At 38.7% G+C, this 14,924-nt stretch overlaps 1 protein-coding gene across 3 annotated transcripts; it reads right to left on the bottom strand.

Annotated features, from left to right (window-relative positions):
- Window positions 1-1,685: 1,685 nt before the first annotated feature.
- On the bottom strand, window positions 1,686-14,626 carry postnb (periostin, osteoblast specific factor b). Of its 3 annotated transcripts, none has more exons than XM_076735025.1 (22): window positions 14,475-14,626; window positions 13,907-14,005; window positions 10,514-10,578; window positions 10,115-10,272; window positions 9,870-10,034; window positions 9,627-9,773; window positions 9,085-9,226; window positions 7,771-7,983; window positions 7,499-7,633; window positions 6,785-6,933; window positions 6,491-6,627; window positions 6,165-6,295; window positions 5,933-6,063; window positions 5,532-5,634; window positions 5,345-5,412; window positions 4,911-4,956; window positions 4,751-4,780; window positions 4,247-4,399; window positions 4,116-4,163; window positions 3,596-3,661; window positions 3,469-3,507; window positions 1,686-2,600 (listed from the first exon to the last, which is right to left on the bottom strand). In XM_076735025.1, the coding sequence occupies exons 1-22, from the start codon at window positions 14,591-14,593 to the stop codon at window positions 2,572-2,574; spliced, it is 2,373 nt and encodes a 790-aa protein (XP_076591140.1). In that variant the 5' UTR covers window positions 14,594-14,626; the 3' UTR covers window positions 1,686-2,571. The 3 variants fall into 3 exon arrangements, with proteins under 3 accessions (XP_076591140.1, XP_076591142.1, XP_076591141.1); XM_076735026.1 differs by having other exon boundaries at window positions 1,692-2,600; window positions 3,469-3,504; XM_076735027.1 differs by lacking the exon at window positions 3,469-3,507.
- Between the last annotated feature and the right edge of the window lie 298 nt (window positions 14,627-14,924).

Below are 14,924 nucleotides of genomic sequence, written 5' to 3'. Positions count from 1 at the left end.
ACTGAATCCCCCTGAATCAAACACAAACTTATCAAACCTCTACTTGAGTTAAATTGGTGCCTCTCCTTCCTTCTTTATGCTGAAAAAATACAGCTGTGCAACATCAATAATGTGAGTTAAATTGCATTAACTCATATGATGTAAACAAAATATGCATATGCACCAAATTTAGCAGTTCATATACCATATGTGTGTTGTCATGACATACATTCAGCTCAACATGTTTGAATCAGAGATGTGAAAAGTGACCTCATTGGTTCGGTGTAGAGCAGGCAAGCTTTTGACAGTACATTACTTGTTGAAACAACCACAGTGTACAGATGTGAATATGCTGATCTATGCAACAAGGTGAAAGATTTAAGGGATCCCATATGACCTCAACTCCAAAAAATACTGGCTGCGTAAGACATAAATAAAACTGAATGTGATAACTTGCCATTCCTCTCTGACATACGCTCAATTGAAGACAGCACGAAGAAAATGTATTTAACGCTTTACCTCATCAACTTCATTGACTTTTGTAAATATCTGCTGTTTCTGAATATGCCAGCATTATGCTTCAAACAAGTTGGGACAGGAGAGGCTTAAGACTGGGAAGATGTGGAACACTCTAAAAACATCTGTTTGGAACTTTCCACAGGTAAACAGGTTCATTGGTAACAGGTGATAGTATCATGACTGGGTATGAAAGGGGCATCCTGGAAAGGCTCAGTGGTTCACATGCGGGGATGGAGAGAGGTTCACCACTTTGTGAACACATGATTGGATAAAGGAGATTACTACACAAGCTCATAAAACTGTTGTTGGAAAATAATTGCATTCTGCTTTTATTTATGTTTTGCACAGCGTCCCAGCTTTTTGGAACTGGGGTTGTATTTTTTTTGTCACACATGTGACATGTGACACACGTTTTTTGTATAGTGAACAATATATAAATCTAATTTTTTTGTACTTCTTGTTTGATTGGCAGGCATGTTATTATTTTGAATTTCCGTATGCCACTGACTGGATGAACAGACAGACTGTTTCACTTAAGATGTCATTTCAAATATTACTAAATTAAGCAGCATGTACTATAAATGGCACCACAATGATCATCAGTATAACCACTTCAAGCAGTGGTTAACCAGCTGCCTGGATCAATAAAGCCTGTTGCTGCATACTGTTAATTATTTTTAATGTAAAGATGATGATAGTATACAGATGAACCAAAAAAATGCTCTATACATTTTGCCTTGTTTGTGTTTTTTTGTATGTTGCATGAGTAAGTGTTTCTATCTTGGCGGCTGCTCAGATTTTTAACCATTTTAGTCGATCCAAGACGCCATAAACTGCGCTGAGGAGCTTTGCACATGAGCCAAATAACAGAGGAGCTGGACCTGACCCAAACGTCTGCACACAACAGCTCACACAATGTCCCTGCAACCTCAGGGCAAATATTCCAGCTGGCTGTATAGTTACAAACACCATCTTAAACATGATTTACAGTTTCTTCTGATAAACAGACTGCAATGCACTCATTGTTGTGCATTTCATAATACCTACTATAAGCAAAACCACATTTAATGATGCTAAAGTTAACATCAGTGATTAATTTGTTTTCACATTATCCGACTTACATAAGAACACTGTATTAAATGGAGATACAGACATTCCATGAAAAATGGGGAAAGAGAATTCATTTTGCACATTCAACCCAGTTTATTTTATATTTTACATGATGTCTTGGAAGCTGCTAAAAATAGATGGCCAAGTTCCTTTTTAAACATACAGAAAAATGACTGGGTCATTGAAAAGGATAAGTCAGTCAAATCTGAAGACTTTGTACTTAGAAAAACAAAATGCAGACACAATATTTAGACTAGACATGTGATATTTTAGACTCTCTTCTCTGAACCAATGTTGACTGCCAAAGAGCCTCACAAGTACATTCGAATTGGTATATCCATATATATATATAAAAAAAAATGCATTTTATTGGCAGATGTTTGAAAATAGGAAGGAAAAAACCTGCAGGGGGATACAAGCACAGACAACATTTACATGAAACCTTGAACAAGTTACAGCCAGAGAAATTAAAAATATGTAAAAGTTTAAGTCTGAAGACACATCATCATTTTCAATCTTTATCATGCTGAGATAATATAAATCTTCCCTAACAGCTGGTAAAATCTCCTTACTTTAACCTTCATGTCAAGTGAAGGCATAGAGAAGTTTAGAATTGAAATGTTTTATTACTACCCTAATGGCTTGGATTTAAAGGACTTTATTGCTACCCTGAAATGTTTCATGTCTTTGAAGTCATGCCAAAATGTTAATTTGAACCTGGTTTACTTACATTTACTGAACTAAAAGACTCTCTTCAGACATTGCACACTCATAATAGATATACATTCAAAGCACCATTAAATTGTTTATGAGAATAGTTTTATTTTTGTCAGTTACACCTATTACAGTATACTTGAAATCACTGACATTTTAAGTGTATCCCCTGTATTAAACACCAGTTTCAACCTGTGGGTTTGCCGTCTCCTTCTTTGCCTTTACGTCGATATTCTCATCCGTCCGTGCTCAGTCCCTTCCCCTCCTCCTGTTTCCAGCTAGAAAAGGATAGAACCATTAATAAATGTCAGTCAGCCAACTCACATGGAATCGATCATTATCAGAATGTAGAATATGCATTGCGTTGCGATTGGCGTCTATGCTCTGATCTTATGACTCCCCACAAAGAGACGCCAAGATCAGCATAGCAGACAGTATGAATGATGATGATAACTTATAGACTCCGAGCCTACAGGTGGATGCTGGTGTGACCCTGAGGCTCATGAAAAGCTATACAGTTTGGACAGCAGCTGCAGCGGCACCATGTGTCAGCATAGCTTTCATATGAGCATTGTGGCGGCAAGCATGGCAGTAAAGGAGTGAGCGTTGCACACTTATCTTAAAGGAATAGCTGGAACATTTTTAGGGAAATATGCTTATTTGCTTTCTTACAACAATTATACTGTTCCCATTTCAGTATGTACAGATGAACAATCAGCAGCTGGTTAGCTTAGTTTAGCACAAAGCCTGTAAACAATGGAATTCACTCTGTCTTTGTTAACAAAATGTATGAAAAGTGAAAAAAATGGCACACTGTGGTTTTTTCGGGGTTATGAGCGGGACTTTTTATTGGCTGAGAAACATTCCAGCACAAAACCCCTCAGTAAAACATTTCACACTTACAGCGAGAAACTGAGAAGTCCAAGCATATTTCCCAAAATATGAGATTATTCCTTTAAGTACACCCACCATGATTGAAGGGGTGTGTTGAATATATGATGCAGGTAGAAGAGTATGCCATGTGCACATGGCAGTTTACCACATGAATTAGCTCACAGGCTAAGCTGCATTTGGTGTATTAAAAATGCATTATTTTAGTCGCCTGGCTGATTATTGTTGTTTTACTTATTCATTTCTTTATTTTACCTAGAACTCTTCGGGAAGCGGTTCTTCTTGTACTGCCTTCTATAATGGCAAACAAACATGTAAGTCACACATTACTTATGAATTATTCTTTCCCTGCCACTGAGATGTACAAGCTGATAAAACTTACCTTGGATAATCTTGGTAAGACTGTCAGGGTCAAAATTAGAGCTGGAAATTTCTGAAAGATCAACTCCTGAAACAAAAAGAAAATATCCTCGATGTGAAACTTGAATATGTTGTACAGAGATGCTTTGCTATAAAGAATATTCAGGTTATATTTTGATTATTTTAACATTAAAACCAACGATAACATTCACATTGTACCTAAACGTGTTTAAACAGCTGCAATTTGATGAGCTTCATACATGTGTTTTCAGTTTAATTACCCATTATAGTATGTTTGTACAGTAATTTCCTATTTATATAAATGGCATTACTTGTAATATGTGAACTAACACAAATGTAACTATTATTATGTATTTATAGATGGGAAATATTTCCCTGCAAATCCAGCCACACTGATAGGAGTAATAAAACTTTGGACACCATTGATCACTATAGTCACACAATGAGCAGGACAATGAGCCCCAGTACTTAAAACAAGTAGAATTATCTTTAATTTTCTAATCTGAGTTAGTTTCACTGACCTTCCATGTTGATATCGGCGGTGCCAGTGCTGACTGAGTACTGAGGACCTGTGGATGACAGCATTCACAGTTCTTGACATGTTCAATTATATAAAGCTAATGACTTTTTGATTCAAGTAAAAAATATTTACCTGTGACAACCCTGGTGACTTTAGTAATGGTGGGTTGACCTTCAATGACCCTGGTAACCTTGGTAATGGAGGGTTGACCTTCAATGACCCTGGTAACCTTGGTGATGGTGGGTTCCCCCTGGATCACTCTTGTCACTTTGGTCACATCAGGAACTATAAGAGCAAAGAAAGCATGTTTCACTACGTCGAAAAAAACAGGCAGCACAGCTCTGCCCCTCGACACAGAGGATTTTCCATTTGCATGCAGGGAGCATAGCAAACAGAACGTTCATCAGGTTGCTTTAGAAGAATGTGATTCATAATCAAAGGATTTCAGAGATCTAGTCTTTAAAGAGATGTTTTAATTTCATAACTTAAAGTTAAAGTGTCAGTACGCATTTAAATACAACAGCCAGTAGGCTCCCCATTTGTTTCCCCAATTTTACGCATGCAACTGTTTAGTTAAGCAAATATAAGGATGAGGAATCACATGATGATGATACTCTGTTATCATCATTACTGTACCTTCCTGGACGACACGAGTGATGATCCTCTCTAATAACAACAGGAGATATAAAGCCATCAATGACAGTGAAGAATGCCTTTTAGGATATTTAAAATACTCTGTTGCAAAAACACAGAGAGAAATAATAACACAAATAAACTTAATAATTTTGTTACTTACTCATAAATGTAAGGGGAATTTCCTGATATCTGAATCCTGAAATGAACTGTAAAACAAAAAAAAAAAAAAAAAAGTAATAATCTGTTACAGCACAAACACATCACCAAAATGTTGTTGCTACATCAGGACCACAGTTAGATTTTTCTTGCGTATGCTGCATGACAAATCCTATAATTAATTCACCAGTGGAAAAAATAAAAATAAAGCAACTCTTGTGTTCAGTCCAGAACCAACAGACTATCACACCCTTATTCATAACCACCAACTTAATGTTCTGCACAGATGTCTTTCAAGCAGGTTCTTGTTTTGTACTTTATGTTGAACTGCATGAATTGTATTTTGGCAGGAATAGAAGGAATTAAAAAAAATACTGCACCCTGCCCTTAATAAACCTTTCCCCTTGAATGACAAGAAGGCAGTCTTTGATATAACACCTTAATTTGCATGTAAGTGATGAGCCTCTTCAAAAGCATGAGGAACTCCTGGCTTCCAACTGGGATATCTGGAAGAAAGTGCAGGGCGTTAACTGCAGTCAGGCCTTTACAGTTCTTAAGTACAGAGGGTGCATCTCCTGATACATTTCCAAAAGGAAGGGAATATTAACAAAGGTGAAAATTATACCTCCAGGGTACAAGACTTGGTTGACAAAGTGAACGACTCCATTTGTGGCCATCATATCAGATTTAGGGACTTGGACAGAATTCACTTGCATGCTGTTGTTTGCCTGAGGGAGACAGTTAAAACAATTACAGTCAAGAAAACCACAAAATGAAGGGCTTGAATGAACCTGCATCTTAAAATATGAGGAGTGAACTCAGTAAATAATGTTATTAGCTTGTTTAGGTCACTGAGTTTCAAAATCGATAATGAGATTTTATCAGATAATAAAAAATGACACTACCATAATTTTACTGAATAATTAAATATAGATTTTATGCCTTCATATTTAAAGATAAGAAAAGCTAAGACGCTTTATTGCTTAACAATAAAAGATGTTCAGTCTTACTGTACTAAATACTTACAAAGATCACTCTGAGGTTGCTGCCCTGGAGAGACTTGAGAAGGTTTGTTACCCCAGTCTCCAAACCACCACCAATTGTGATACCATTATTAAAGTGATACAGAAGGATTGTTCTGAGAGCATTTATGTCACCTGAAATAAAGAACAGCAAACACATAAATAATTCATTTTGTGTGATTGTCAACGAACAACTTCAAACATATCAAAAGATAAAGAGAGTCTAGGACACCCACTCTTCAGCAAGGCCAAATCACTGTTGCTCAGCATGGCGAAAGCCTTATCGCTTGGGGCAAACAGAGTGAAGTCTCCCTCCTGTTTCAGCAGGTCAGTCAAGCCAGCAGCTTCCATCAGAGACAAAAAGATCCTGCAGCACAGAGAAGAAAACAGTAACTTGGCTATTATAGAAACCACTGTGGACTGACATAGTGCAACAGCAGCACTTTCTCATTCCCATATGTGCCATGTGGATTTAATGGAAAGATACAGAAAGATGCGGTTTGAGTATTATGCAGCATTTTAATACCACAGTCCATTTTCACAAACATTGCTCTCGACTTACTTGAACCCTCCATTTTCTGTCAGAATCTCAAACATGTTTTTGTCTGCCGGTTTCAACAGAGTCCTCATAAGATGAAGGGCCCCATTGCTTCCTTCCTTACTGCCTCTTATCAGACAGGAATTCTCAATGCACACAGCCTGCAGAAATAATCCACAAGTTAAAGGCAAGGAGAATTAATGTTACATGTCAAAGATATGAGGATTGATGGTCAAATTATAGGGGTAATGCATATAGTCTATGCTTAGTGGCACTCAGCCACAGGTTTTAGGCAAAACTTCAGAAAAGAGAACATACTGTGCGATAGATGAAGACCCTCAGAAGTTTTCCTCCAATGGTCTCCAGCCGCTGGCCATTATACAGCTGCCCTAGGACAAACTTATTCTTCAAGACGTGGCTCTCCAGGATTATCCTGAGCAACCTCTGATCCATGGACATCACTTCATCTGTAGAGGAAAGCAACTGTTTCAGATTAAAGATTAAACATACCAGTGATATCGTACATCTGTAAAACTAACCATGATCGAAGATCACAAGACTTAAAGATTTAATGCATAGTTGTATAGGTGGAACATGTACAGAACACATAGTTACTGTAATGTAGGTAAATATTTTGACTTAAATGGAAAGTTCCTGTTCCATACAGCTTTGTTCTTATGCCTTATGCATTCCTTACACCCATTTAAAAATGTATGTCTGCAATGAAAAAAATATTCTGCCTCGATTAATTACAGTCTTGTTCAGAAACAAAACATTTCTACTCCCCCTAAAAGAAATCCAGAGTGGGTATTTGGTCTTACAGATAAACCTTCTGCAGTGTCCCAATAAATCCATGATTTCCTAGAAGCCCCATAAACATATCTAGTCACTTATGGGTTAGCGCACGAGGGAAAATATTCTCCTTTATTCCAGACTGTGACTAAGTTTGGAGCAGCCAGGGTTCATATTTAGCCAACCACTGAGAGGAAAACAGAGGAACATGCATGATGTAATGATAAGTATGTGACTCACCATTGAAGGCAACATTGAGGGGAGCCAGCAAAGTATACTCAACCTCTGGTCTCATGGCAGCAGAAAGGCCTAACTCGGACACCATATCGCCAAAGGTTGACTGGGAAGATCCCAACAGTTCCATCACCTGCTTAGCTTAAAAGGCACAGGCAATCCCAACACCATTTAAATATGGATTACAGAAAAAATACCAAACACCTGGCACAATTATGTATTTCTGTAGTAGACCAGGTACACTTTACCAAGAGAGAAAGCGGAGATGGGAGTCTAACCTGAGTCTGGCATGAGCACTTGGTCAATGAGGTGGATGACACCATTGGTGGTGACAATGTCCTTCTTGCGCACCATCTTGATACCGTTGACTGTTAAACTTTCGCCATCACAGCCAATCTCAATGTTGTTGCCCTCCAGAGTCTCATAAGAGCTGCCTGCCATGATGGCCTCAGAGCACTGGACTGAGTCCAGAAGGTGGAAATTAAGAAGGGCTGAAAAAACAAGACAAAGTATGAAATTAATTTTGGCTTAGATGTACAGGCAGATCTCAGTTGGCTGTGGCTCAGCACCAGCCAGCACCTAGCATGTGTTTGTCAATGGGTGAATGAGAGGCAAAATTGTAAAGTGTGTTGTCCGTTAATGTAGAATGTGCCATATAAATGCAGTCCATTTACCGTGTTTATTTGAATTAAGAGTAGGTCAGTCAGCTGCATGGGTTGTTTTATGTTCTTTCTCCTGTTATTGCAGCTCAGGATGTAATGTCCTGGCAACCTGAGGACCCCTTGGATCCCTTGGGTCCTTTAGTGAAAAGACTTGTGATTTCTTCAGTTTCTGTTTAACTTTGTGTGAAATGGTCTGATCTCACATCACAGGGTAAGCTGTGGGCTAATAAAAAGTTTGGGGTTGTTGCCAATTTGACCAGTTTGCTCAATGAAGCAGCTGCTTCCTGCCTCTCAGTGTTGATACAAAACCAGCTAATATTAAAAATGTTGAGATTCTGCAATGTTTTGTTGTTGCTGTTTGTTTTTGTTTTGCTTTGAGTTATTCAATGTATATTTGAAGCTTTAAGTTGCTCTGATTGACATTCTTAGTGGTACAATTATTGTAAATTAATAGTTACATATATTGATCTTGACCTACCCACAACATATATAACTCAAAAAAAGAAGAAAAACATTACCAAAGTGTCAAATGATGTGTCGCATTGTTTGACTTTCCACCCACAATGTCACGCATGACTTGAAACTAGAGACTTATTTTTATTACTCTTCAGCAGAACTTTGTTATGTACAGCTTGCCAAGTGTGTGTAAGTTCCAGTCCACTGTGGCTTCATCTGTTTCAAATTGGAAGAAGTTGAACATGCAAAAAAGAAAAAAAAAATCACTTTATGGGTGATTTAGTCTAGCATCAATGCCGCCAAGGAACCACTGCATTTCTTTTCCCTGTACCTTCATTGTGGAATATAAATATGGTCCTAGTTTGCTAAAGTTAATATAAATCCCCACTCTAGACTGCAGTGTTTTAAATGGCCTTGAGTGATCTACTGGGCATTAAGGACAGCTACAGACCTGAGAGTAAAAGTCTGGTTTACCTTTAAGGACTTCCTTGTCGCTCTGAAGTCTCTCCAACACTTCACTGCCCAGACTCTCAAAGGCTTCGTTGGTGGGGGCAAAGAGAGTGTAATGTCCTGGCTGACCCAGCTTCTCCAACAGTCCAGCACTTTGAGCCACATCCTAGATGGTGATTTTGCCAGCAGGATCATATATAATGAACTTCAGTATACAATAGAGTACAGTATATATATTTCAACCATCAGCTGCATAAGATTGACATAATAACCTATTCATTTGAAAAATGAATTTAAAATAATATTATTGTAAATGCAAACTCTGCAGTATATTTTTGGTTTTATTTTTCACATTTACTGTTTCCTTTCCTACAGTAATGTGTACTATCCCTGTTAAATGAAGCAAGTAAAGGAAGTAAATGATTTCCTTTCTTTGCCCTGTTAGTTGCACTGTTGCAAAAACTTGCATATCAAGCTCCCTTGCAACCCAACATGATCCACCTTTACGGCAGTGTTTGTGATTACTTCAGAATCCCTGACCTTCACATCATATCCTGTTTACTCACACTCAGAGTTGTCAGGTCATCGTCGACCTCGATGACATCCTGCATTGTGCGTCCAACAGCGCTGATAACACGATCAATGACGTGCACAACTCCATTGGTGGCAACCTGGTTACCGTAGATAATCCTGGCGCAGTTCACAGTCACCACCTGCACATTACATATACTTCACTGTTATACACTGAAAATATTTTTTAGTAAAACTAAAAGGGGACTGCTATGATAATGCTGAATGGTAATACTCACCCCATTGGAGTAATGGTTAATATGAAGACCAAGGTCATTGTACATGGAGGTGACTGTCATTCCATTCCTTAAATCTTTAGTTAAGAGGCGTTTGTTGGCCATGTGATAGTGCAGAGCGTTGTACAGTTCAATGTTCACATTGCTGACGAGTGCACTCCTGACTGTCTGTTGAGGGGAGTAAAATGAGATGTTAAAAAGTCACAGACAGAGAGGCTCCACTGTTTTGTGTTTGGTTCTTCACTCACCTCATCCAAAAGCTCCCAGGCCTCATTGCTGGGGGCAAAGAAGGTGAAAGATCCAGATCCCTCAATCTCAGGCCTTAGCTTCGACATGTCAGCATATCTTTGGGTTGAGGTGGCCTTCACCAGACCCAAGGTGCCATACACATGGTCAATAGGGGCCACTTACAAAGAAATTTACAACAAGCATTATTATATTGTCAGGCTGTCTTTCTGAAAATAGAAATTAAAAATCTGAAACATTTCGGACTTGTAAAGAAAAACCTACATGTGTCAACAATATGCTGTGGCATCCTCCTCTACAGTGTTTGGTCTGATTTCAAAAATAGCACACAGCTGCTCAACAGCTGGTGGATGTGGCTTCAACATGTATACACTGACTACATTGTACTTAACACACTGTACCTGCAGGGCAACCACGCATGCCGTCCATCTTCATGTACCCTGGGCAGCATTCATAAAGTACAGTCCTGCAGGCAAAACACACAGGTCAGCTCAAACAAGTAGCATATTTCCTTGAAATATAATACTGCTTGCAAGCATCTTTCAACATCTTTCAACACAATCTGTGCAAGAGATTTGTATGTTCTTCTGGCTGCCATATTTTTAGCTGAATCATCATTGGGCTTTGGTCTTGTGCATTCAGTGTTTCCAGATGTTACTCATTATCTCCTTCATTACCCAAACAGACCATGTGATCCAATAGCTTAGGCCAAAACCTAATGGAAAGGGTGCCTCGAGGATTATGCTACCATTACAGTAGTAGATTTATATCACCAAGCCCTCTTCTTTGAAGCTTAACAATTAGTTTGGACTATACTTTGCATTTGGTTAACCTCAGAAACATTAAAACTTTGGCCTTCAAAAAACTGCAGTGTAATTAGCATCAAGTTTTAGGAAATTTTGGTTGACACAAAGAACATTTAAAGGGTTTGATGTCTGTACGGAAACCTTTGAGTTAATCTGAAAAACAACTTTAGTCAATTGTCACCAGAGTTTTTACAGCATTTTTAACAGCCTTTTGTAATTTAGAGAATAAGCATTGTGACTTCTGTTTAACTAAATTAGATACAAATGATGAATGTTTTTTTTTTTTTTTTTTTTTTTTTGGTGTTGGACAAACAAATCTCCACTCCTCTCCACTGTAAACAGTGCTGGACACCGCAGCCTGAGAAGGATAGTAAAATTCAAAGTGCAGCTGTTACATATAAACATGACTATACCCCTTGCATCAGCAGGTTTGAACATGTTGGAACTACAGCATTGTTTCCAGCTCTTGGAGGACCAGACATTTGGAGATGTACATTTCACTTCAAATTACTAACAGGTATGCAACAATAAAAATACCCACAAGATATAAAGAACACCGCAGATGCAGCTATTAGGGATTAACAATGCCACATGCATCCAGACTTGCCAGGGGAGTTCATTACCATAGGCTGCCCAGTTTTTATGGTTAGAGACTCTAACAGGGAGCTGCTTCTTCCCACATTTTTCATCCAAACAGATTACAATAATCATGACAAATACTAAGAACATTATCAAGTTCTCATCTTTCACAGCTTGATCACTTACAAATGTGACAATATATAAAGTAGCACAGTATGGTTGGTTGGTTGGTTGGCTGTGCATGAGCGTCAACAGTGTTTGGGAGCAGTGGCTGTACTTAACAACAGCAACAAAGTCAGCACAGGTAAGGACAAATATGTGATTGGATTGAATTATCTGATAATTACAAGATGCGACACATACAGAAGTCTCCAGCAGTAGGATTCCAATACACAATTAATTCATTTTTTTGTTTGAGGAAAAAAATGCATGAGCATAACACACATGTACCACATGCAAGAGCAACCTTTTGCAGACAGCTAGTTATCATTAGCAATTAATGACTAAACATTGAGACTTTGGGAGGAGAGCGAAGACTTCAGGCAGCAACTTGTTCCCTTGACTGTAGCGGGTTGCTCACAGCGGTTATCCACTGTTGATGTCTCAGACAGAGTACAGACTGAGGCTTCTGGGTCATGGCTAACTGCACCTCTTTAACAGCTGTATTTGAATCAAAGTTGAATGGAGCTTGAGGGACTGGGATGAGATCACACAGGCCCCATTGGGGCAGAGTCAGCAAGCCCTCGCTGCATTGCACTCCCACATTGGGGGTTTGTGTCTGGCCATGGAGTTGGAAACTTCTGACTTGTCAGCATCTATAAAAGAACCTTTCCATTAAGATTCGTGATAACTTTGTCAAACATTGTATAAGTTGTATGTGGCTTTATTCCAGTTCAACCCATCACTAATGGGCAGTTTGGGGGTTCGGTTGTCCTGCTTCCAGAGCTGCTCTGGAAGCATAAATATTCTCATTCATTGAATTAAACCGCAGTGGGTGAAGACATGTACATTGACTGGGTAAAAAAAGTGAGACTGAGCACCAACTGCCAAAAACTACTGCAAAAAGTGCAGTGTAAGCCACATTAAATCATCCTGGTCACTGAGTTAGCCTGAATTGTTTTATACATTCAAGATGGTAGCGCTTGCCTGTTGCATTTAAGTACAGTGGGATAGATGTCGTATTGTATTGTATCTTGCACATAAGCTAAATCAAAAATAAACTTTGTCTATGGAAAAAGTTTATCAATTTATTATTCTTGTGAATTGCAGGGAAACATCTGGAGTAGCTTGTGGAAGACATGATGGGAGGAGCGATGGGCGAGTCATAGGTTTGGTTGGGGAAGGTAATATGATCTGTGTCATGATGAGTACTGTGTTAATGCTGTATGTGCACACTTCTTTTGTGTATCATTGTCAACATGTGGCACATGAAATCACACTAATCTATTTAATTTAAGTTGCCCTTTAACATGTTTGTCTGTCTCCTGAATCAGAAACCAATTTGATTAATCTTAACTACAGCTCTGCTTTGAAAAAAATGTTTGTGTTATTCAAACTGGAATCTACAGTACAAATTAGAAGTTGTGCTTTCAGGAGACCTTGCATGAGCATCTTGCAGCTTTGGCCAAGTAATCTTTTGATTGATTCCATAGTTCCATGTCAGGCTGCCATTGAAACAGATAAAATTATTTGGCTGTCCCCAACATTATCATTTGTCAAGTTCAGTGAGCAGTGTGTATTCATCATGAAGAGCCAAGCCTATTTGGAGAGCTGAGCACGACTTAGGCATAATGCAGGCATAGAGGCCAAGCTGTGTGTGTGCATGTGTGTGACAGAAAGTGAGAGAGGGAGAGAGACTGCAAAATAGGCATGGCTTCGATCCATGTTTAAACATAAAAGTGCTGAGAATGCTGGAACAATAAGAGAAAAGGGGAAGTCTAGAATGATTGAACTGAACACTTTTCCATTCATGAATACAGTCAACATTTTGCAGCCACATCATATCCTGGAATCAGTGGTTCACCACTGTGGCATCCGACGAGGACCAGGCTCCCTAAGTTATGAAAAACCTAACTTTGAGTTTATAGGACTGAATAGTGTAGTCTTCAATACAATGGCTTTAGGGTTGTGTCCACGAATGTGTTTTTCATTTTAAACGGGTGATTGATGCAAAGTAAGATAACAGATGTCTGTCTCCATGGAAACATTAAAGTTTCCATGAAAACCCTTAAAGAAGAAGCAGAGAAGAAGAAGTAGAGGAAAGCAAACACGAAATAGAAAAGCTACATGTTCAAGAACTTACAGATCTGATGCTCAGGTTAAACTTTTTAGTCACTGAATTTGCTTGTAATGTTCATCTTTAAAAAGGAGAGAGAACTTGTCCTGTTTGAAACATGAAACAAAACTTACGCTTTCTTTCCACAGATGGCCCCTTGGTACCAATTACGACAAGTGCTGAAGTACTTCTTCTTGGTCCCCATGACTTGCTGGAGTGCGCAGACATTGGGTCTGATGAGAACAGAAGGAGTAAAAGGGATCAAGCATTAAACACCAGGTAACACATGGATAACATCTTCTGGAAACTAATTAACATGTGACAAACAGCCCTGCTGAGTAACACAAGTCTGTTAAAGCGTGAATAATTGTTTGACAATCACCCCTGCTGCTTCCGAGACCAGACAGTCGATATGAATAATGACATCCACGCCAGCTGGATGTGAAACTGCTTTGTCAGATTTGAGTTATGATTCAACAACTATTATTCAATAACAGTTTGTGACAAATGCCAAAAATGCACTATTGATTTTGTTGTGACCGCATTCCAATAAAAATAGGAAAGAGAAATATGCAGAAACATAACTACTGTTGCTTGTTATGCTCAAGGCTCAATATTATTGCATGCAAGATGAAATAACAACATCACAAAGGTGTCCAGAGACTCCAGAATTATCAGAATGAAAAATATTGAGAAGCTTACCCTTCTTTTCTTGCCCTGATGCGACTGTGGGCAACTATTTTGTCATAAGCTGAAGAGTCAGCCTTGTCAAATGTAGAGAGCACAAAGAGTGCAAAGGCAGCTACAAAAAGGAGCTTCATCCTTGATTTCTTAGCTAGCCCTTCCAGACCCAGAGTAACAGGAGAAGACTCAGGGTGGGAGTTTTTATACCACGAGTCTCACCCTCCACTCAAGGAGGATGGCAACATTTCATGCATCCATGGACCACCCAGAACCTCCCAAAACCACACTTCTATATGCAAATACACTGGGCTTTATCACTTTTGTGTGATGAATTATCATGACTTATACTCAGTAGATTCTCCTGTATATTAAATCATTTATGGAGGGTCATTTTTAACAAGTGGGAATAGCATCACATTTACAGTTTTGTTTGCAATTATTATTTTATGTAGGTTTAAAGGTGCACAC

This window comes from Chaetodon auriga, chromosome 7 (assembly GCF_051107435.1).
Source record: "Chaetodon auriga isolate fChaAug3 chromosome 7, fChaAug3.hap1, whole genome shotgun sequence".
Taxonomy (NCBI): domain Eukaryota; kingdom Metazoa; phylum Chordata; class Actinopteri; order Chaetodontiformes; family Chaetodontidae; genus Chaetodon; species Chaetodon auriga.
The sequence above is the reverse complement of the archived record's forward strand: the minus strand, read 5'-3'. Positions and strand labels throughout refer to the sequence as shown.